At 43.6% G+C, this 24783-nt stretch overlaps 2 protein-coding genes across 3 annotated transcripts in view; one reads left to right on the top strand and one right to left on the bottom strand.

Moving 5' to 3' along the window:
* The window catches only part of ERCC6L (ERCC excision repair 6 like, spindle assembly checkpoint helicase), a 50617-nt gene extending 40026 nt beyond the window's left edge, over window positions 1-10591 (top strand). The window contains exon 2 of the mRNA XM_059911414.1: window positions 6910-10591. Within this exon, the coding sequence (XP_059767397.1) occupies window positions 6910-10591 (3682 nt within the window). The remainder of the gene's footprint in view (window positions 1-6909) is intronic.
* PIN4 (peptidylprolyl cis/trans isomerase, NIMA-interacting 4) overlaps window positions 1-23200 on the bottom strand; it is an 88976-nt gene extending 65776 nt beyond the window's left edge. Inside the window, exons 1-4 of one of the 2 annotated variants that reach the window (XM_059911415.1) lie at window positions 23084-23193; window positions 20429-20502; window positions 14357-14476; window positions 13790-13965 (exon numbers count right to left, since the gene is read on the bottom strand). In XM_059911415.1, the coding sequence (XP_059767398.1) occupies window positions 13807-13965; window positions 14357-14476; window positions 20429-20502; window positions 23084-23126 (396 nt within the window). In that variant the 5' untranslated portion in view covers window positions 23127-23193 and the 3' untranslated portion in view covers window positions 13790-13806. Of the gene's footprint in view, window positions 1-13789; window positions 13966-14356; window positions 14477-20428; window positions 20503-23083 lie in introns of those variants that run through there. The other variant, XM_059911416.1, reaches the window with a different exon arrangement.
* Between the last annotated feature and the right edge of the window lie 1583 nt (window positions 23201-24783).

Raw genomic sequence — 24783 nt, 5'->3', positions numbered from 1 at the left:
TTAGCATTACATGGGAACTGTATAGAACTACAAATTCTTGGGCCTCACTACAGAATCAGAAAATCTGGTGTTGGGGTCCAGCAACCTGTGTTTTAACAAGCCCTCCAGGAGATTCTACAGAACATTGAGAATCACTGTCTTAAAGAATGAGTTCAGGACTTCCCTGGTGGCGCAGTGGTTAAGAATCTGCCTGCCAATGCAGGAGACACGGGTTTGAGCCCTGGTCCGGGAAGATCCCACATGCCGCAGAGCAACTAAGCCTGTGTGCCACAACTACTGAGCCTGTGCTCTAGAACCTGTGAGCCACAACTACTGAGCCCGTGCACCGCAACGAAGAGGAACCCCTGGCTTGCCGCAACTAGAGAAAGCCTGCGCTCAGCAATGAAGACCCAATGCAGCCACAAATAAATAAATAAATAAATAAATTAATTAATTAATTTAAAAAAAAAAAAGAATGAGTTCATTGAGGTAAGCTTGGTGAAAGGAGAGGAGTGTACTCCAGAAAAGGAAGGTGGTGTGAGCTTAAGCTTTACAGGCCATAACACAGTATGATGGGCATAAGGGGTTAAAATAAAATGTTTGAGGCAGGAGGTGGCAGAAGTTAAGGCAGAGAGGTCAGCAGTTCCTGGCTGTATCAGTCAGGGCTTGGAATGCCAAGCTAAGGAGCTTAAACTTCATTCTGTAGGCCATAGGAAGCCACTGAAGATTTTTTTTTTTTTTGGCTGCTTTGGGTCTTGCTGCACATGGGCTTTCTCTAGTTGCGGCGAGCGGTGGCTACTTTTCGTTGCGGTGCTCGGGCTTCTCATAGCGGTGGCTTCTCTTGTTGCGGAGCACAGGCCCTAGAGCACACAGGCTTCAGCAGTTGTGGTGCGTAGGCTCAGTAGTTGTGGCACATGGGGTTAGTTGCTCCGCGGCATGTGGGATCTTCCTGGACCAGGTATCGAACCCGTGTCCCCTGCATTGGCAGGCGGATTCTTAACCACTGCACCACCAGGGAAGTCCCAAGATTTTTGTTTTGTTTTGTTTTGTTAACAGCTTCGTTGAGGTATCATTCTCATACCATACATTTCACCGATTTAAAATGTACAATTTAATAATTTTTAGTATGTTCACAGAGTTGTGCACCCATCACCACAATTAGTTTTAGAACATTTTCATCACCCCAAAAGAAATTCCTTACCCTTTAGCCATCATACGTACCACCCCCAAGTCCATGAATCCCCCAGCCCCCCAGCCCCTGGCAACCACTAATCTACTTTTTCTGTGAATTTGCCTGTTCTGGACATTTCATATAAATGGAATCATAAAATGCGTGGCCTTTTGTGACTGGCTTTTTTTTTTGTATGTATAGTTGATATACAGTATTATGTAAATTACAGATGTACAATATAGTGATTCACAATTTTCAAAGGTTATACTCCATTTATAGTTATTATAAAATATTGGCTATATTCCCTGTGTTGTACAATATATCATTGTAGCTTATTTTATACCTAATAGTTTGTACCTCTTAATCCCCTACCCCTATATTGTCCCTCCCCCATCCCTCTCCCCACTGGTAACCACTAGTTTGTTCTCTGCATCTGTGAGTGACTGGCTTATTATTTCATGCAGCAAAATGTTTCCACGACTCATTCATGCTGTAGCATGAATCAGTATTTCATTCCTTTTTATGGCTGCATAATATTCCATTGTGTGGATATACCACATTTTTATCTATTCATCAGTTGATGGACATTTGTGTTACTTCCCCTTTTGGCTTTGTGAATAATATAATACTGCTATGAACATTTATGTACAAGATTTTCTGTGATCAAATGTTTTCATTTCTCTTGAGTATGTACCTGGGAGTAGAATTCCTAAATCACATGGTAACTCTATGTGTAACTTTTTGAGGAACTGACAGACTAATTTCCAAAGCAGCTGCACCATTTTACATTCCTACCAACAGTGTTATAGAGTTCCAGTTTTTCCACGTTGCTGCCAACACTTGGTATTTTCTCTCTTTTTGATTCTAGCCATCCTAATGGGCATGAAGTGGTATCATTGTGGTTTTGGTTTGCATTTCCCCTGATGACTAATGATGTTGAGCATCTTTTCATGTGGTTATTGGCTATTTGTATATCTTCTTTGGAGAAATGTCTAGTTAGATCCTTTGACCACCTTAATTGGGTTGTCTTTTTTTTTTTTTTTTTTTTGGCTGCGCTGCGCAGCTTGTGGGATCCTAGTTCCCTGACCAGGGATCAAACACGGGGCCACAGCACTGAAAGCGCTGAGTCCTGACCACTGGACCGCCAGGGAAGTCCCTATTTGTCTTTTAATTATTGAGTTGTTAGAGTTCTTTATATATTCTAGGTAAAAATCCTTTATCCAGGTACAAGATTTGCAAGTATTTTCTCTCATTCCTTTGGTTGTCTTTTCACTTTCTTCATGGTATCCTTTGAAGCACAAAAGCTTTTAGCTGTTTTTTTAAAAAATATTTTATTTATTTATTTATTTGGCTGTACCAGGTCTTAGTTGTGGCATGCAGGCTCTTCAGTTGTGGCATGCATGTGGGATCTAGTTCCCTGACCAGGGATCAACCCGGGTCCCCTGCATTGGGAGTGTGGAGTCCTATCCTCTGGACCACCAGGGAAGTCCCCAAGTTTTTAGCTTTTATGAAGCCCAATTTATTTTTCCCTTTGGTTGCTGCTGTGTTTGGCATCATATCTAAGAAACCATTGCCAAATCCAAGGTCATGGAGATTTATACTTATATTTTCTTCTAAGAGTTTTGTAGTTTTAGCACTTATATTTAGGTCTTTGATTCATTTTGAATTAATTTTTGTGTATGGTGTGAGGTCGGGGACCACTTTCATTCTTTTGCACATGGATATTTAGTTGAAAAGACTATCCTTTCCTCAGTGAATTGTTATGGCATCCTTTCAAAATCTTACCAACTGTAAACCACTGAAGAATTTTAAGCAGAAGAGTGACTATTTCTTTTATGTTTTAAGACAATATCACTGGCTGCTATGTAGAGAATGTATTAGAGGGGCCAAGAGTGGATGTAGGGAGACCAGTGAGTAGGAAGTTGCAGTTATCCAATCCAGAGATGATGGTGACTTGGACCACAGTAGTAGTAGAGATGGGAGAGAAAGACACAGGTTATATTTGTTTTTGTTTGTTTGTTTGTTTTTTAACATTCTTATTGGAGTATAATTGCTTTGCACTGGTGTGTTAGTTTCTGCTGTATAACAAAGTAAATCAGCTATACATATACATACATCCCCATATCTCCTCCCTCTTGCATCTCTCTCCCACCCTCCCTATCCCACCCCTCTAGGTGGACACAGAGCACCGAGCTGATCTCCCTTTGCGATGCGGCTGCTTCCCACTAGCTATCTATTTTACATTTGGTAGTGTATATATGTTCATGCCACTCTCTCACTTCGTCCCAGCTTACCCTTCCCCCTCCCCATGTCCTCAAGTCCATTCTCTATGTCTGCGTCTTTATTCCTGTCCTGCCTCTAGGTTCTTCAGAACCATTTTTTTTCTTTTTTAGATTCCATATATATGTGTTAGCATACGGTATTTATTTTTCTCTTTCTGACTTACTTCACTCTGTATGACAGTCTCTAGGTCCATCCACCTTGCTACAAATAACTCAATTTCGTTTCTTTTATGGCTGAGTAATATTCCATTGTATGTATGTGCCACATCTTCTTTATCCATTCATCTGTTGATGAACATTTAGGTTGTTTCCATGTCCTGGCTATTGTAAATAGAGCTGCAATGAACATTGTGGTACATGACTCTTTTTTTTCAATTTTTAGGACCTTTATATAATTTTTTTCTGGAATATTTACATTAATGACACTTACCCATACAGTATAACCTAAGAATGTTTATCACCATTCATCTGACAATGTAATTTAACATACCAAGCAATCCTAATTAGTTTCATAGCTCTTTCTGAGATGGCTCAGGGGCCCTTTGGAAAACTCCAAGCTAGCTAGAGAAAGAAACTTACAATCTGTGGTCAAGAGCAGCTCAGTATTGCAGGAAACTTTGTTCTCTTAACAGAGGGCAAATCAAACTTCAGTCTTGCACCAGCTTACTTTTAACCATAAAGTTCACTTAATTAAATTCACTCTACTCTTAGCCAATCCTGATCACACACAAAACTCTCTTTTCCAAGGTTCCTTTTCCATGCACCTTCTACAAGTTTTATCTGTATTAGTTTAGAAATATAAAGCTTCAAGACATGATCATCCTCTTTCACACTTTCCTGGGTTCTGTGAGTCATTCTAGTGAATTATCGAAGCTGAAGGTGTCACAGGAACGCCTGAATTTATAGCCAGTCAATCAGAAGTGTGGTGGCTTGCGGACCCCCTGAGACTTGCAGCTGGCGTCTGAAGTGGGGGCAGCCTTGGAGTCTGACACTAACCCCAGGTGTTTAGAGTCAAGACTAAATCGCAGTACACTCAGCTGAGTTTCCACCAGATTAATGGCTGAATGACTCTTTTTGAATTATGGTTTTTTCAGGGTATATGCCCAGTAGCAGGATTGCTGGGTCATATGGTAGTTCTATTTTTAGTTTTTTAAGGAACCTCCATAATGTTCTCCATAGTGGCTGTATCAATTTACATTCCCACCAACAGTGCAAGAGCGTTCCCTTTTCTCCGTACCCTCTCCAGCATTTATTGTTTGTAGATTTTTTGATGATGGCCATTCTGACTGGTGTGAGGTAATACCTCACTGTAGTTTTGATTTGCATTTCTCTAATGATTAGTGATGTTGAGCATCCTTTCATGTGTTTGTTGGCAATCTGTATATCTTCTTTGGAGAAATGTCTATTTAGGTCTTCTGCCCATTTTTGGATTGGGTTGCTTGTTTGTTTTTTTTAAAAATATGTTTCTATTTGTTTTTTTTTGTTTGTTTGTTTTTTGTTTTAATTAAATTTATTTATCTTTGGCTGTGTTGGGTCTTCGTTTCTGTGCGAGGGCTTTCTCTAGTTGCGGCAAGCGGGCCACTCTTCATCGCGGTGCGTGGGCCTCTCACCGTCGCGGCCTCTCTTGTTGGGAGCACAGGCTCCAGATGCGTAGGCTCAGTAGTTGTGGCTCACGGGCCTAGTTGCTCCGTGGCATGTGGGATCCTCCCAGACCAGGGCTCGAACCCGTGTCCCCTGCATTGGCAGGCAGAGTCTCAACCACTGCGCCACTGGGGAAGCCCTGTTTTTTTTGATGTTGAGCTGCATGAGCTGCTTGTATATTTTGGAGATTAATCCTCTGTCAGTTGCTTCGTTTGCAAATATTTTCTCCCATTCTGAGGGTTGTCTTTTCATCTTGTTTATGGTTTCCTTTGCTGTGCAAAAGCTTTTAAGTTTCATTAGGTCCCATTTGTTTATTTTTGTTTTTATTTCCATTGCTGTAGGAGGTGGGTCAAAAAGGATATTGCTGTGATTTATCTCATAGAGTGTTCTGCCTATGCTTTCCTCTAAGAGTTTGATAGTGTCTGGCCTTACATTTAGGTCTTTAATCCATTTTGAGTTTATTTTTGTGTATGGTGTTAGGGAGTGTTCTAATTTCATTCTTTTACATGTAGCTGTCCAGTTTTCCCAGTACCACTTATTGAAGAGGCTGTCTTTTCTCCATTGTGTATTCTTGCCTCCTTTATCAAAGATAAGGTGACCATATGTGTGTGGGTTTATCTCTGGGCTTTCTATACTGTTCCATTGATCTATATTTCTGTTTTGACACAGGTTATATTTGGAAAATAAAGTTAGTAGGGCTTGGGGGACTGTTGGCTAAGGGGTGAGGTGGTTAAAAAGAGGGAGAAGTCAAGGATGACTCATATTTGGTTTGGAGGTCAAGGATTATCTTCAGATTTCTAGCTTGTATGGCTAAGTGGATGGTAGTGTCATTTATTACCACACAAATGGGGAAGCACGTTTATTTATTTATGCATTCATGCATGCTGCACCAGGTCCCAGTTGTGGCACACGGGATCTTAGTTGTGGCATGCGGGCTTCTTGGTTGCAGCATGCGGACTCTTAGTTGTGGCATGCATGTGGGATCTAGTTCCCTGACCAGGGATCGAACCTGGACCCCCTGCATTGGGAGCACAGAGTCTTAGCCACTGGACCACCAGGGAAGTGCCGAGAAGCACGTTTTAAGAGGGGAAATAATAAGTTTAATTTGGGATTAATTGAATTGGAGGTGCATGTGAAACTTTCAAGTGGAGATGTCCAGAAGGTAGTTGGAATATGGGTCTAGACTAGAGCTTGAGGGCAAGCCCTGAGTTGGAGAAAGTGCTTTGGGAGTTATGAGCACATAGGTTGGAGTGGAAGCTCTGGGAGATGATGAGGAGAGAGTAAAAGGAGTGAGAAGAGGGCCCAGGACTGAGCCCTTGCGGAGGAAGAATAGGAGCCTAAGAAGGACACAGAGAAGAAAGGGCCAGCGATGGGGGAGGAAACCAGGAGGAATCTATAGGAATCCGGTGGAAGGAGGGAATTGTAAGGAGAGAGTAATCAATAGTGTGAACAGAGGTCCAGAAAAATAAGGTCCGAGAAGTGCCCATGTATCTTCCTGTTTCCATGCTCCCACAATATAGGTTGGTTGGTTTGTTACTGTATGTGCAATAACCTTTGCACATACATTTCCTACAACTAGTGCCTGAAGTTGTTGCTGGCAGTGCCTGGTGGATATTTGTGTCTTCTTAAGTGGTGCCAGCTTTCATTGGCATCTTCTGTGCTAATCTTTCCCATCCTGAATTGAGGATATTGAAAGCTCAACTGTGGTTTGGATTCCAAAATGGACTCTAAAGTGTTCTTAGACTGAATGTTCAATCTGTTTCCTTTCTTTCTAATCTTCTACCTGTCAATCTCTATGTATATATATATCTTTTTTTAAACTTTTGTTTTTTACAGATACGTGAAAGAGGCCAAAGAAGCAACTAAGAATGGAGATCTGGAAGAAGCACTTAAACTTTTCAATTTGGCAAAGGACATTTTTCCCAATGAAAAGGTGATGAGCAGAATCCAAAAAATACAGGAAGCCTTGGAGGAGTTGGCAGAACATGGAGATGATGAATTCACGGATGTGTGCAACTCTGGCCTGCTGCTCTATCGAGAACTGCACAACCAACTATTTGAGTACCAGAAGGAAGGTGTAGCTTTCCTCTATAGCCTGTATAGGGATGGAAGGAGAGGTGGTATTCTGGCAGATGATATGGGATTAGGAAAGACTGTTCAAATCATTGCTTTCCTTTCTGGTATGTTTGATGCTTCACTTGTGAACCATGTGCTACTGATCATGCCAACCAGTCTCATCAGCACGTGGCTAAAAGAATTTGTCAAGTGGACCCCAGGAATGAGAGTCAAAACCTTTCACGGTCCTAGCAAGGATGAACGTACCAGAAACCTCAGTCGGATTCAGCAAAGGAATGGTGTCATTATCACCACATACCAAATGTTAATCAATAATTGGCAGCAACTTTCCAGCTTGAATGGCCAAGAGTTTGTGTGGGACTATGTCATCCTTGATGAAGCACATAAAATAAAAACCTCATCTACCAAGTCAGCAATATGTGCTCGTGCAATCCCTGCCAGTAATCGCATCCTCCTCACAGGAACCCCGATCCAGAATAATTTACAAGAACTGTGGTCCCTGTTTGATTTTGCTTGTCAAGGGTCCCTGCTAGGAACATTAAAAACTTTTAAAATGGAGTACGAAAATCCTATTACTAGAGCAAGAGAGAAGGATGCTACCCCAGGGGAAAAAGCCTTAGGATTTAAAATATCTGAAAACTTAATGGCAATCATAAAGCCCTATTTTCTTAGGAGGACTAAAGAAGAGGTACAGAAGAAAAAGTCAAGCAACCCAGAGGTCCAGCTTAGTGAAAAGAGTCCAGATGTTGGTGCCATATGTGAAATGCCTTCCCTTTCCAGAAAAAATGATTTAATTATTTGGATACGTCTTGTACCTTTACAGGAAGAAATATACAGGAAATTCGTGTCTCTAGATCATATCAAGGAGTTGTTAATGGAGACACGCTCACCTTTGGCTGAGCTAGGTGTCTTAAAGAAGCTCTGTGATCATCCTAGGCTGCTATCTGCACGGGCTTGTGGTTTGCTGAATCTAGGAGCTATCAAATTCTCTGTTCAAGATGAAATTGAAGGGGAAGATTCCTCAGATGTGGACCATATTGATCAAATAAGTGATGATGCACTGATGGAAGAATCTGGAAAAATGATATTTCTAATGGGCCTGCTTAAGAGACTGCGAGATGAAGGGCATCAAACTCTGGTGTTTTGCCAGTCAAGACGAATTCTAAACATCATCGAACGCCTGTTAAAGAATAGGCACTTTAAGATATTGAGAATCGATGGAACAGTTACTCATCTTGTGGAACGAGAAAAAAGAATTAGCTTATTCCAGCAAAATAAAGATTACTCTGTTTTTCTGCTTACCACTCAAGTAGGTGGTGTTGGCTTAACACTAACCGCAGCAAGTAGAGTGGTCATCTTTGACCCTAGCTGGAATCCTGCAACTGATGCTCAAGCTGTGGATAGAGTTTACCGAATTGGACAAAAAGAAAATGTTGTAGTTTATAGGCTAATCACTTGTGGAACTGTAGAGGAAAAAATATACAGAAGACAGGTTTTCAAGGACTCATTAATAAGACAAACTACTGGTGATAAAAAGAACCCTTTCCGATACTTTAGTAAACAAGAATTGAGAGAGCTCTTTACAATTGAGGATTTTCAGAACTCTGCAACCCAGATGCAGCTTCAGTCTTTGCATGCTGCTCAGAGGAGATCTGATAAGAAACTAGATGAACATATTGCCTTCCTGCACTCTTTGAGGATAGCTGGAATCTCAGACCATGATTTGATGTACACGCATGACCTATCTGTTAAAGAAGAGCTTGATGTGATCGAAGACTCTCACTATATTCAACAAAGGGTTCAGAAAGCTCAATTCCTTGTTGAATTCGAGTCTCAAAATACAGAGTTCTTAATGGAAAGACAAAAAGCTGGAAATGAGGGGATATGGCTGAGAGAACCTGTATTTCCTTCTCAAACAAAGAAGAAATGCCATGAATTAAATAAACCACAGCCTCGGCCTTCACCTCTTCTACCAACTCACCACACCCAGGAAGAAGAAATCAGTCCCCAAATGGCAAGTGTAATCATTGAGGATCTGCCCCAAGAGGGTGAAAAACAAGATCTCGCCAGGAGAAAGATGAACGTTACCACCCCACAAGATGGTAGGCACCCGTGTGCAAGTACATTTGATGCTGATTTTGTAGCTACTTTACACAAGGGGTGTGAAGATGTAGAAGAAATTTGGACTGACTCTTTATCAGGAATGGCTCTCCAAAAAGAGGCATCGCAAGAGGGGCCTATGCAGGAGGCACAGCAAGAGAGCCCTCAGGGAAGTTTCAATTTTTTACCTAGCAAGTCAGTCAGAGCTGATCTTGGGCCAAATCTAGATCAACTAGAGGAGGATGAGATTTTACATCACTGCAATCCCTGGCCTGCTAATCCCGAAACAAAGGAATATCAAAGGCCAGAATCGAATGTATCTGTTATTAAAATAGCTGATGATGACTTAGCAGCAGCCCACAGTGCACTACAGGATGCTCAAGTGAATGAGGCCAAGTTGGAAGAGGAACCTTTAGCATCTTCAGCACAGTATGCATGTGACTTCAATCTTTTCTTGGAAGACTCTGCAGACAATGGAAAAAAATTTTCCAGTCAGTCTTTGGAGCATGTGGAGAAAGAAAATAGCTTGTGTGGCTCTGCAGCTAATTCCAGAGCAGAGTCCGTGCATAGCAAAGCATGTCTCAGTGTGGATCTTTCTGAGAAAGATGATGAGCCAGAAGAAGTAGTAGTTAATGTGAAAGTCAGAAGAAAAGCTAGACGTATCGATTCAGACGATGAAGTTGAACATGATACTTTTATTACAGATACTTCAGGCACAAACCCATTCAACACATCTCCCTTCCCGTTTTTATCTGTAAAACAATTTGATGCCTCAACTCCCAAAAATGACGTCAGTCCACCTGGAAGGTTCTTTTCACCTAAAATATCTGATAGTTTAAATAAGTCTATAAACTCTAGAATATCCCTGGCTTCTAGGAGGTCTCTTATTAATGTGGTTTTAGACCATGTGGAGGATATGGAGGAAAGACTTGACAATAGCAGTGAAGCAAAAGTTGCTGAAGATTACCTGGAGGAAGGAGCAGAGGAAAGCAGTGGTGAAGCCCCAGAGCATACAGAAGAAGATCCTTCCAGAGAAACACTGTCTTCAGAAAATAAGTCTAGCCGGTTAAGTACACCTAAGCCTGATGCTCTGGCTCAGGAGACCTTTCCTGGTGACCCTGAGCCTTTGTCTGGTGGACAGTTGGTTGACTCTCCCCAGGATGAGGCACTGGAGGCTGCAGACGACTATGAGACTCTTGTCTTGCGTGGAAAAGAACTGAAAGAGTGTGGAAAAATACAGGAAGCCTTAGACTGCTTAGTTAAAGCACTTGACATAAAAAGCTCAGATTCTGAAGTCATGCTCATGACTTTAAGTTTGTATAAGCAACTTAATAAAACTTGAGAATATAACCTGTTTATTGTATTTTAAAACGAAACTGAGTATAAGGTAATTTGTTCCCATAATTGGATTCTTTGGGAGCATGAAGCATTCAGGCTTAAGGTGAGAGAAGTCAAAAAGGGAGTTTTTGTTTCCAACTTTTTTTTTGTAAATTTTGCCTTTACCACCTGCTTCTGCTTTCTTCTATACATATATTCTGGTATTCTGAGCACTAGGTTAATATTTCTTTACTCAAATATTCTTATATTTTCCTTTTAGGCATACTCTGTAAACGTAATAGAACTGTGTTATTTCTAGAGAAATTTTTGTAACATTACTCTGGCCATTTTAAATTTTATTCTGAAAATGATCAATTTTGTATATCACAGTTCAGATAATATTAAAGTTACTTTTCATTTACTTTCAGTGAGATGATTGATATTGGCAAATGCATATAAAAATTCATTTTGGCAGAAGTTTGTCATTAGTATTCCAGATCTAAGACCCACTTAACATTGCTATTGTAGGCTCTCGGTTCACTATAGCCGAAGACTGGGATAAGCTACCTGGTGCTGGGCTTCTTTATCACCGGCACCCTACCCTGGAGTCCCTTTGCCGACCATTTGGCCATCCTTCACTCACCACCAGCTGCATTCTGACACATGCTAGCACATTATATCTTCAGGCTGTAGACTGAAAAGGAGTTTGGTTCCCTCCCAGAAACATAAAGTGCAGCACAGCACTCTGTGCTCTGTCACTGGAGAATTTATCAAGTACTGACTATGTATTAGGTACTCTACATAGGTTTCTTGTTTAATCCTTTGAGGTCGAGGGTAGCATTTCCATTTTTTAGTTGAGGAAATGGCTCAGTGAAGCTGTGACCTGCCCAAGATCACGCAGTAAGGGGTGAAATGGATTGTTAACCATGTGTTACCTAGTGAAAAGCCACTATAATAACTGACCTTTTTTTTTTTTTTTTTTTTTAGTGCTTTAGTTTTTCATTATTTATTTATTTATTTATTTATTTTGGCTGCACTGGATCTTTGTTGCTGTGTGCAGGCTTTCTCTCGTTGTGGCGAGCAGTGGCTTCTCTTGTTGCGGAGCATGGGCTCTAGGCATGCGGGCTTCAGTAGTTGTGTGCATGGGCTTAGTTGCTCCGAAGCATGTGGCATCTTCCCGGACCAGGGCTGGAACCTGTGTCCCCTGCATTGGCAGGCGGATTCTTAACCACTGCGCCACCAGGGAAGCCCCTAGGTTATTTATTGATAGTACAAAATTTTGCTCTTACCGAAAGACATAATTACAGTTGCCCCTCAGTATCGAAGGGGGATTGCTTCCAGGACTCCCTGCGGATACCAAACTCCGCAGATGCTCAAGTCCCTCATATAAAATGGTGTAGTATTTACATATAACCTACACACATTCTCACATGTACTTTAAAATCATCTCTAGATTACTTATAATTACTTATAATACTTATAATACATATAATACTTATAATATTACTTATAATACAACATAAATATAAATTGCGAATAGTTTGTAGATACAATATAAGTGTTATGTGAATAGTTAGGCCTGTGCATGGCAAACTCAAGTTTTGCTTTTTGGAAGTTTCTGGAATTTTTTTATTAATTAATTAATTTTTGGCTGCGTTGGGTCTTCGTTGCTGCCCGTGGGCTTTCTCTAGTTGCAGCAAGTGGGGGCTACTCTTCGTTGCGGTGCGTGGGCTTCTCATTGTGGTGGCTTCTCGTTGCAGAGCATGGGCTCTAGGCGCATGGGCTTCAGTAGTTGTGGTTCATGGGCTGTACAGCGCAGGCTCAGTAGTTGTGGTGCACGGGCTTAGTTGCTCCGCGGCATGTGGGATCCTCCTGGACCAGGGCTGGAACCCGTGTCCCCTGCATTGGCAGGCGGATTCTTAACCACTGCGCCACCAGGGAAGTCCAGCCCTGTATTTTTTTTTTTTTAATTTTTATTTATTTATTTATTTTTATTTTTGGCTGTGTTGGGTCTTCGTTTCTGTGCGAGGGCTTTCTCTAGTTGCGGCAAGCGGGCCACTCTTCATCGTGGTGCGTGGGCCTCTCACCGTCGCGGCCTCTCTTGTTGCGGGGCACAGGCTTCAGACGCGCAGGCTCAGTAGTTGTGGCTCACGGGCCTAGTTGCTCCGCGGCATGTGGGATCTTCCCAGACTAGGGCTCGAACCCGTGTCCCCTGCATTGGCAGGCGGATTCTCAAACACTGCGCCACCAGGGAAGCCCCAGCCCTGTAATTTTTTCTTTTTTTAATGATATTCTTGTCTGCTTACATTCTTTTTATGTATGTATGTATGTATGTATGTATGTATGTATGGCTGTGTTGGGTCTTCGTTTCTGTGCGAGGGCTTTCTCTAGTTGTGGCAAGCGGGGGCCACTCTTCATCGTGGTGCAGGGGCCACTCTTCATCGCGGTGTGCGGGCCTCTCACTATCGCGGCCTCGTTGCCGAGCACAGGCTCCAGACGCACAGGCTCAGTGATTGTGACTCACGGGCCGAGTTGCTCCGCGGCATGTGGGATCTTCCCAGACCAGGGCTCGAACCCGCGTCCCCTGCATTGGCAGGCAGATTCTCAACCACTGCGCCACCAGGGAAGCCCCCAGCCCTGTAATTTTTTAAAAAATATTTCTGATCTGCAGTTGGTTGAATCTGTGAATGCAGAACCGTGGATACAGACGACTGACTAATATTTTAGGGAGGGTGATATGATTGAATATATGTCATTATTGAAAAAAGTCCCAGTGATAACACTGTGTGATTCAGCAATTCATAGTCTGCATCTAACTCCAGCTCACCGTTTCCCTACATGGACTGAATGGCTGTGGCACACAGGCTTAGTTGCTCCACGTCATGTGGGATCTTCCCGGGCCAGGGCTCGAACCCGTGTCCCCTGCATTGGCAGGTGGATTCTTAACCACTGCACCACCATGGAAGCCCCTAGAGATGGTTTCTAAATTAACTTATGGGATATACTGAGAATCAGATAAAGCAGTTCTCGGAGGGAAGGGACTAACAGGTTAAAAGGAGTCTGCTTGACTTATCTTAAAGAACCACTGACTGAATACCTACTACCATGCACACCAACATTTACCCACCTGATTCTGCACCCACAAACCCATGATGACAGAGTTCATAAAATACAAGGATTATTCAACACCTTTTAAAGAAATAAACAATGTATAAAACACATGTAGTCTTTCATACAATTTTATTTTCTCCCTTCAACCATTATAATATGATACCCGAATTTTGTCTTAACTGGAGGGTCTGTAAACACAGGCTTATCCAGCACACTTATAGGCAAGGCGAATGCTGCTTCTTGAAATGGTCCCACCATGGACCCTCTGGTCATCCAACCCAAGTCGCCCTGAAAAACCCAAAAGATTTGTGATGTCAAGTGGCCCTGAAGAGGGCACAGGTCTGCTGTAGCTTGAGAATTTCCCAACACGAATGCTAAGGTTCCTAGGTTTATTCATCTGGGCTGGAGAGAAGTAGGCTCGACAAGGACAAACAGGGCTGAACCCTAGGCTGAACATACAAACACTCACAATGTTGCTAGGTGTCTGTTAGTTGTGCAAGTTTGGTTATGCCTAGGTTTAGACAAAGGTGACCCGTATTCAACTGTTCACAAGTTGGACATTTCTGCTTTTTTAAGATCTTTAAACTAAGATATGGCTAAAATTAATGGCGAAACAGAAATAATCCCTACTGCTGTGTGTCCTCCATGGGGGACATTTTAAATGATGAGTGCACCATACCCCTTGCCTGGCTTTATCTTCACTGTATTGTGTGGCCACTTCATTGAATTTCATTCCAGACTTTAACTTTTCCATGGCTTCCAAGATTTTTCCATGTTTTTCACACAGAATGTGTCTGACCTACAAGGAAAAAGTATGTTCACGTAATACATGGAGACCCAAATGATTCCTTTCCTCACAGTACAGCAGTCATGTCAGGACTACCCCCCACTAATGAAAAAAACACATTCGCTCATGGCAATGGAAAATCCTGGAAGTCTGCCCAGTTGGGCGATGGCCACAAACCCATTTCCCATATCAAGACAATATCTCAGAACCCGGACTTAGATGGAAAATGGGCACTTGGCTGTGGGAAGCTCCCAGCCTTTACCATGTACCTCAATGGTAACAGGAGGAGGAAACATGATAATGGTTGAGAGCTTAGGTCCTGGAGTCAAATCCCCACTCTCCTGTATGATCTTAAGCATTTTTATTTTTTTAGGCTGTACCTCGCAGCATGCAGGATCTTAGTTCCCCAGCCAGGGATTAACTGCTGAACCGCCAGGGATTAACTGCTGAACCACCAGGGAAGTCCCTTAGGCATGTTTTTAAACCTCTGAATGTTTCCCCATTTGTGCACTGAGATAACAGTACCTATATGTTCTCATAGGGTTGTGAAGATTGAGATGATGCAGCTAGCACTCAATAAAGGTTAGCTATTATTTCATCAAAAAGTGGGGATGATATGAAAAAAACCCACCAGGAAATACTTTTCACCAAAAGAGGCCCAATGTATAAAGCCTCCCCACAATTAACACTTTGAAAATGAATCATATGTTGAAGATTAAGAATACTCAACCCGGGGACTTCCCTGGTGGTGCAATGGTTAAGAATCCACCTGCCGGGCTTCCCTGGTGGCGCAGTGGTTGAGAATCTGCCTGCCAATGCAGGGGACATGGGCTCGAGCCCTGGTCTGGGAAGATCCCACATGCCACAGAGCGACTGGGCCCATGAGCCACAACTACTGAGCCTGCGCATCTGGAGCCTGTGCTCCGCAACAAAAGAGGCAGCGATAGTGAGAGGCCTGCGCACCGCGATGAAGATGAAGAGTGGCCCCCACTTGCTGCAACTGGGGAAAGCCCTCGTATAGAAAAACGAAGACCCAACACAGCCAAAAATAAATAAATAAATTAAAAAAAAAAAAAGAATCCGCCTGCCAATGCAGGGGACACTGGTTTGACCCCTGGTCAGGGAACTAAGATCCCACATGCCGCAGGGTAACTAAGCCTGCATGCCACAACTACTGAGATTGCCTGCCTCAAGTAGAGCCCGTGTGCTGCAAAAACTACAGAGCGCACGCGCTCTGGAACCCATGCACCACAACTACAGAGCCCACGCACCCTGGAGCTTGCTCGCCACAACTAGAGAAGAGAAAACCCACACGCCACAACTAGAGAGAAGCCCACGAGCCGCAAGGAAAGATCCCGCGTGTCGCAACTAAGCCCCCACACAGCCAAAAATAAAATAAATAAATAATAAATCTTTTAAAAAAAGAAAGAATACTCAACCCTAGAGAAGTATTCAAATGTAACCTATGTTTACATAAAGCCATGTTTTAAAAAAAATCACTGTATCCTTAAAAATGATTTTGTCAAGATATCTGTTTTGTAGGATTTCCCATTTCTCGTTCAAATAGAATCCGTTATTCATTTCTTACTGTCGTGTACTAGGGTGGGGGCTAAAGGTGTCTCCCTATAGAGACAGACAAACCATGGCTGTCCTCAGGATTCAATTACTGAAACGGGGGGTGAGAGGATCCCTGACTGGAGGAGCGACACAGGAGATACAGACACAGCAAAGGAAAGAATGTATCGAAAAGTAGGGCTCAGGGAGGCAAACTTCTATAGAATGTGTCCAGCACTGTCCAGGGGAGACAGGGACAAACAACCTGGACACTAGAGAGAGACATGTTGGGGGACGAGGATGGTTTCTCAGACCTCATCTTGGCCTGGCTAAAACACCTTCTCGACTGCCTCCGTCTTTCTGATTCCACACTCACAAAGCAACCTTCTGGTTCAACGATTGGGAAAGTGCACAAAGCATTCATGATCACAGAAAGGGGATCCCATCCACCACTTTATAAATGAATAACTTCCCTGGTGGCGCAGTGGTTAAGAATCTGCCTGCCAATGCTGGGGACACGGGGTCGATCCCTGGCCGGGGAAGATCCCACATGCTGTGGAGCATCCCATGCACCAGAATTACTGAGCCTGTGCTTTAGAGCCCGTGAGCCACAACTACTGAAGCTCGCGTGCCTAGAGCCCGTGCTCCGCAATAAGAGAAGCCACCGCAATGAGAAGCCCGCGCACCGCAACGAAGAGTAGCCCCCACTCGCTGCCACTAGAGAACGCCCGCGTGCAGCAACGAAGACCCAACGCAGCCAAAAATAAATACATACATTTATAAATGAATAAACAAGTATTCTGCTTTAGACAGTTTGATGGGTTAGACATAATGAGTCTGTAGTACCTGTGGAGTTTGCAAGTGTGACCGACCAACTGGCAACTGTATGAGACTGGTGTCTTAGGAGAGACCAAGCTCCAGAGAGAATGTGGGAGTGATGAGCATGGAGGTAGTAGCTGACGCTATGGGAGGTAACGGATCACCCAGGGAGGCTACACAGACTGAGAAGAGGAGGAAAGCAGACTCAAGACATCCGTGGAGAATATCAATGTGTAAGCAATAAGCAAAGAAAGAAGCTCAACAAGCATGATAAAAACGAAGGGCCAGACAGGTAGAGAGAAAGGTGTGTTAAAAGAAACCAAGGCAAGAGAAAGTTTCAAGGAGGAAATGGTCAACAGGGTTAAATGCTTCAGAGTGATCAGGTTAGGAGTACAATCAATTTAGCAATGATTGACTGAGGACCTTAGCAAAAGCTGTTTCAGAAGAGTAGTAAGTGCACAAGCCAGGCTGCAGCAACTGACTGAGGAAGTAACAGGAAGCAGGACAGTAATGCAGGTGGGTTTTCCCCAACTAACCGAGTTAGAAAAGAAGGAGAAAGGGCTCTAGTCAAAGGGAAAGGGTCACAGTCACGGATATATTTTAAAGATCCCTGGCTGTATTTTCAGAATGAAGGGAAAGATGCAGTAAAGAGGGAAAGGTTGAAGACAGAGCAAAGAAAGAGGGTGGAGATAAATGAAGGAGCAAGGCTGGGCATTCAGAGCACTGCTGGAAAAATCAGTTAGCCTTAAAGGAAGAGAGGTGAGAAGAGAGATGAGGGAGGTGTGGGTGAAGATAACTTTGTTGGTAGGGGGCTGGGAAGCCATGAGTTCGTGACTAAAGTTCTAGTTTCCATTTTCTTGTGACAGTTATAACAATATTTCAGTTATCGAGTACTTAATACTCGCTAGGCACTGTGCTAAGCGCTTTACATGTGTGATCTCATGAAGTCCTCACACCAACCCCATGAGACTGGATCAGTGTTTCTCAACCCTGGCAAATGTCAGAATCACACCAAGAGCTTCAAAAAAATATATCAAGGTCCAGTCCCCACCCGCCAGAGATTCTGAGGCAGCTGGTCTGGGGTGGGCCCCTAGGCATTGAGACTTTTAGAAGCTCTTCAGGTGAATCTGATGTACACAGGGGTTGAGAACCCTGGATGAAGTTGTCTGCTGACTGACTGGAGGAGGGTGGTGGATGGCTTGAGGCAAGTGGCAAAGGATCGCTGTGCAGTACTGAGGGCCCAGCTCAGGTTAGAGACCAGGAATCAGTGGCCCCAACCCCTGAGGCTGTGTAACTCTCCAGTGGGGCCCAGCAGTTCTGGGTCTGAGTGTAAAGAAAGTAGATAATTGGATTGATCCTGAGTTGTAGTCTGGCAGGTGGATGCAGTGGATGACCAAAAGGAAAAGAAGGTGGGGCTCCTTGATCCAGTGGTCAAACCCTTCCATCTAATTTCCAGCCTACAAGACATACAGGATTTGGAGAACAGACATGAGGCCTGAGAGACGGTGAGGCGAACAGGGCAGGCCTGAGGGCCTGCCTGGAAGTCTGTGCGTGGAGAGGAACAGAACAGGATTGGGGGAGGTGGGAAGTGAGGGGAAGCAAGGAAGTTGTGGTCGGCAGGTGGGCTTCAGAATCTGGGCAGCTCTAGTGACACAGGGCAGGGGTGGGTTCCGGAGTGGGGTCTGAAGCAGAATAGCAGGATGTGGAAGGAGCCTAGACCCTAAAAGGCTGGAGGGTTTGGGGTCCCTCCCCTGCTGGGGCCTTCACAAACACTGGAGACAACCCAGCTGTACTCTAGCAGGTGAACAGTTCAACACACTACGGCACTTCCATTCCACGGAACACTACTCAGTAATACAAAGGAACAGACTATGGATACACACAACTAGAATGAAATCTCCAGAGAATTATGCTGAGCAGAAAAAAAGCCAATCCCGAAAGGTTACACACTGTATCATTTCACTCATATGGAAATCATAAAATTACAGAAATGGAGAAGAGATTAGTCGCTGCTATGGGGTCAAGGAGGAGGCAGGGGTAGGGGTGGGAGGGAAGTGGGTATCACTATAAAAGGGCAACAGGAGGAATCCCTGGGGTGATGGAAATATTCTGGATCTTGACTGTAGCAATGACAATCTCCTGGTTGTGCTAATGTACTAGGGTTTTGTAAGATGTTACCATTGGGGAAACAGGGTAAAAAGTACATGTACATGTATAAAAGGTACATCTACCTTACAATTGAATGTGAGTCTAAAATTATCTCAAAAGGAAAAGCTTAACAAAAGAGTTTAATCCTAATTGACTTTCCTAGCTAATTACATGCCACTCCTTTCCATATACCTCAGGTATAGCCACACTGAACTTATTTTTTTCCAGAAAGGACAAGATGCCTCTTTAAAGCCATATGCAGTGGAGCAGTCTCTTAGGTTAGGTGCTTGTGAAAGTCAGCACATAACAGTCAAAATTACCCTACAACAACCCTTACGAATATGGTGTACTTGAAACCAACATGTCAGCCCTCAGTAAGCCCAACACAGCCTGTCTCCCCCACCTGTGTTGTAACAATGACCGCTTCTTCAGCTGGACTCCAGGACGAAGTAGCTGGCTTGCATTCAGGCACCATGTTTTATGAAAATTATCTTTGGATACCAGAATCCCACTTTACATGGTTGGATGTTCATACGCGAATGGAGGTCGACTATGGAAAAGCAAATTCATGTCTCCCATCTCTCTCTCTCTCTCTGGGTTCACTGAGTAGAAAAGTGGGCAGAATGGCCCACACTATTTACATTCGCTCTCCTTTTTTTTGGCTGCATGTGTATGGGTGCATTTATATGATACAACTCCACTACAGCTCTTCTCATATAGCAATGAAATTTCTTTCTTTACCTAACTGCTCCCAACTAGACTGTGATAACAGGGACCATCTCTTATCTGTCTTTTTGTTTTTTGAAATACCCAGAATTTAATACACTGCTTGGCACAGGGCAGATGTCACTAAATCTTTAATGAATGAATGAATCAAAGTATGGAACCCCATATCCTGACTGAAACGTGGAAACTGCCTTGTTACGTAGCACTAAGCAGTATAATTCTGTTTGCAGATTATATTTTCCCAGGGCAGACACCCCCTCTGGCACTAGGTCAAGTACTTCAAGTAATTATTTGCAACTGTGTCCCCTCATTTTCATGGTCAGGGCTCTGGCTTGTAGCTCACGAGCGGGGGAGCTATCTAATGAGACCCGTGCCTTTGCCTGTTCATCTCAGTTCTTCGTTTTGTCAAATATTATTTCGTCCTGAGAAATAATTCATTCACTTACTTGGGAAGACCTAACTTAATACATTTTAAGGAAAAATACTAGAGTATGAAGAAATTCTGGATGTCTGAGAAAACATTTGAGAAAATATTTTAAATGAATTACTTTTCATAAGCGAGAGTGATCTATTATTTTCCACTTTTGTGTTATCTTACATCAGTATTAGGCTAGCCTTAGAATGAGTTAAGCATACTGTCTTTTCCTTTTATGTGAACCAAAATAACAGATGTATGTTATTTATATTTAACATGAAAAAAAGGAACAAGTAACTCACCTTTACTGCACTGCCACCACCTTTGGGACCCTGAGCCTTCTTGTCAGAACTCTCACTCCCAGAGGCTGCTTTTCCTTTAGAGAAGAGATGACAGGTATTCATTTAAACTGCACCTTCACCTTGTTATTTACAGAAAAGTTCAACACAATAGGAGTTGATACTTCCATCATAGCACCAAGCTTCAAAAGGGAACTCTGTAGACACTTTACTACATCAAGCTAAATTAACCCGTGACTCACCTCTTAAAACAGGAAATTTGTGCCCTACGTAAACCCTTCAAGGAAAATGGATACACAAGTGAGTGTGCTAATAGTTGAATGGGAGAGCCAAAAGCCTGGCCCAGATTCTCTGGACCCAATTTGAAATCCTGCCTTCTAAGGGCAAACCCCTGAGCTCTTGTGAGATTTCTAATAAGCACTGCAACTATGTATCTGAATACTCACAATTCCAGTAAGTAAAATCTCCAAGAATATATTTTAAATAAAGATCAAATTTCCCACCACCCATATCTGGCTAAAGAACACATTGATGTCCAAACTCCTGGAGTCGACTACATTGCCTATAGATACCTTCCTAAGAAAAGTTATCGATATTCTGATTAAAAACCACTGGCAGCATTCTACATTTTACTATTGTGTCATTTTGCTACTATGCCAACTTCTGTGTTGATAGCAGCATACTTACTGTCAGAGGCTGATATTCCTAAGAACTATTGTTGGATTAAGTGTTCAGTTCAATAAACATTTCCTAAATAACTAAGTTCCAGGCACTGGGGATACAAAGATGAACAAGCCATGGTACCTTCCTTCAGGGAGCTCATATACTACTGGGGAAGATGGTTATGTAAAGTTATGTAAGATAGATCTTTTCAGGAGAATGAGCTATGCTCTACAGACAGGGGGCTGTGGAAGCACAAAGGGACATTTTAGCCAGTCAGGGAAGCTTTCCTGGATGAGTAGGAGCTGACCAGGCAAAGAAAGGACATAGGTGAGGAGACATTCCAGGGTGAGGGAACAGTGTAGTATGTGCAGGAAACTATGGGTGAAGCCAAATCTGAGGTGGGAGTGCTGTGAGATGAGCCCAGGGGAGGTGGTTGAGGATTAGGGCATGAGGGCCTGTGGGCCCCATTAAGGAACTTGGAATTTATCCTAGAAGTAATAGGGAGCCATTGAAAAATTTTATTCAGGAGACTCCATCTTACTTGTCTTAGGATCTCCAAAGCCTAGCACACAACAGTTGTTCAATAAATGCTCAACCAAACTGAAAATCCAAAATGCTGACCACCAAATGCCTAAGAAAATGTTACTGCCAAAGGAGTTTTATTACACCAAACTCTTCAAGGGGTTTGCTGTATATTCACTCTAGAACAATGATACCTTCCAATTATTCCATCCTCTCCCCCACTGGATGCTGTCATCTTCTGACTGCCACCTCACTCCCTGATTGACTGACGACTCTGGCAGCAACTTCAGGCTTCCTTTCCACCCTCACCACTGCCATCATCTTGGATGACCTCACCATCTATGCAGAGGAATCATCCAACAGTCTAATCTCACACTTCTGGACCTCCTTCCCAAATGCCCATGCCTTTTACTCCAGGCCACCTGTTGCCAGGGGCACACGATGGAACTGTGCCACTCAGAACTAGTAGTTCAGTCTCTGGCTACAACTCTCTGTTCTTCCAGCTTTCTCATGCCTCATTCCCACAACACGGGCTCTTTAATTTCACAGAGCCGCCCCCCCCCCATTCAGTCCCTTTATCCTGCTATGTCCCTCTAATTATCAGACTTCTCATTCCCTTCCCAGTCTGGATCCCATGCTTGATCATCTGAACTGCGTCCCCACTGGCACCCTTAATTCCCTTGTGTTGCTTTCCTTCTATTATCATTGTCCAACAAAACCTCAACCTTGGCTCAAGGCTACACCTAGCTCTTTTCAGTTCTGTATTGTGCCACTTATATGGTACTAGGTAAATCATGACTAAGCAGATCGTGTCCTCTACAAATTCATGGCCTTCAATCTTAGGCTCTCAGCCCTGAGAGAAATCCTTTTATAAGTGTTTTATCCCCTTTCCCATCACCCCAACGACTATTCCAAACCTTTACCACTCTCAAGACCCCTACCCAGTCCCTGCCCCGCAGTCTTAAAAACTACCCTTGCCTTCCACTTTATTAAAAAATTCAGGCCACTAAGCCAGATCTCCTAAAAACTGCCCCCCTCTGGCCCCAATTTTTACCACCACATCCATCCTCGTCTCTTGGTGACGTCAAACATAAGGTGTCCCTTCTTCTATTCAAAGGTCAACTGCTCCACTTCTTTTCTCCCAAATCACACTCGTCTGTACCTTTACCTCTCTAGCTCTACTGGATCCTTCATTTCAGCCTCCCAAGTTTTGCTCATTCGGAAAAAACTAACAAAATCAAGTTTTCTCGTAATCCTTTGGCCTCGTCTATCCACCATCTCATCCCCATGCTTTTTAATCAAAACTTTCCAGAGAAGTCCACACCGACTGTCTCCAACTTATCACTTCCTTGTCAGTCTTCTAGTAACTGGCCACCCGCTGCCTCCGCCCCGGACCCAGGGGACCACCGGTCTGCTCCCTCCCACCCGCTCCTCACCCAACCCCATTCTCCTTGGTTGCTCTGGCTGCTGTACCTTTCCCCCCTTTCCCAGAACCGCTTTTTCCTTTCGGCGGCATCTCCGAAATTCTCTGTCGACCTCTCAACTGCTTCGATTACCGAACAAAGCCCCTTCAGGCCCCACCGGTATGTCCTAAACATATGCCTGAAAGTGACATCGCAATTGGCCATCCTTACTGTGGCTCCGGAAGCAGGCATATCTTGGGGCAGGCCCGGTCCTTTGGCTCTAGGGCGAATGGGGGCTGAAGAGTCTGACCAATAAAGAGGTCGGGCCGGGTAGAGGGGCGGAGCCAAAGGTTGGGCCGGGGCGGTAAACCCAGCCTCTGCGCTTTTTGAACTTCTTTCACATGCCCTTATTTGCCCCCAGCTCCCCCGCTTCCCTACCCACCTCCTCCATGCGCGCGTAGTGAAAGCCGCGGACCTCTGCAGTCTCTCCGCGCTGGCTCTAGCCAATCCCGCGGGGCCGCCAGACAAAGGCAAAGCAGGAAGAACAGTGGCGGCCGCCTTTCCCTCCTGCGCCTTCCTACACACGGGCCTACACTCCCTCGCGGGTTTTCGTTTTTTAAAGTTTATTTTGCAGCCTGTAGTTGACTGGGTTCAAAAGGTACTTTTTTTTAAAAAACATCTTTATTGGCGTATAATTGCTTTACAATGGTGTGTTAGTTTCTGTTGTATAACAAAGTGAATCAGCCATACGTATACATATATCCCCAAATCCACTCCCTCTTGCATCTCCCTCCCACCCTCCCTCTTTTAAAAGAAGACTATCACCCGTCTGCCTCTTGCAGAACTCTGTCATGAAGAAAAATTGGAAGCAGTCTAAATTCCCCTTAATAGGGTATTGTTTAAATAAATGATGTTTCAACCACACAATAAGATATGCTCCACTTAAAATAACTAGTGTAAAGCTCTCGGTAGAGACACGAGAAATGGCTTTAAGGAAGGTTACAGACCAAGCTATAGAATATGATTTTTTTTTTAAAAAGGCATCTCGTGTACTATATAATATTTGCTTATAGAGGACAGGAAGACTATCCAGCAAAACGTGACCAGTGGTGCCAGTGCAGTGTATGTTTCTGCACAGTTTTCAAAATTTCTGTAATGGTACAGCGTAATATAGTTAAAAGCATGGATTCTGGACCGCCTGGCTTCAAATCGCTGCTCCACCATTTGGTTACTAGCTCTGTGACCTTGAGGAAGTTACCGCACCTCTCTTTGGCTCAGTTTCATCATCTGTAAAATGGAATTGGTGATAATAATACCTGCTAATAGGGTGTGAAGAGAATTAAACAAGTTCGTATTTGTAAAGCACAAAAAACAACGACTAGCTTGTGGAGTGTTAGCTTAAGGTGAATGAGTTTTGAACTTATGCCCTTAAACTTTTTACCCTTATCCACAACCCCTCTCCTCCCAAAATAAGGTCGGGGCTTTTCCTCTACTCCATGAGATAGCTGTCCTAGCTTGCCCCTGCCAGCCAGAATGTATAGGTCCTCCAGCTCAGAGTAGTTTTTGGATACAGTCTTGTGGGACTTGGGATGCTTCATGCCCAGACTGGGGGATCAAGTATTTCTGAGACTGTGCCACCTCCAACTCATACATTACAAGCAGCCCCCTCATGTTGTACTGCTGTCATTTCTGAACACGTTACAGCTTCGGCACTCCTTGTGTTGGATTGGGAGTGATCAACTGTGGGGAGCACATCCAGCGCTGAGGAGA

Source organism: Balaenoptera ricei, chromosome X (genome assembly GCF_028023285.1).
Source record: "Balaenoptera ricei isolate mBalRic1 chromosome X, mBalRic1.hap2, whole genome shotgun sequence".
In the NCBI taxonomy this organism is placed as follows: domain Eukaryota; kingdom Metazoa; phylum Chordata; class Mammalia; order Artiodactyla; family Balaenopteridae; genus Balaenoptera; species Balaenoptera ricei.
The sequence above is the reverse complement of the archived record's forward strand: the minus strand, read 5'-3'. Positions and strand labels throughout refer to the sequence as shown.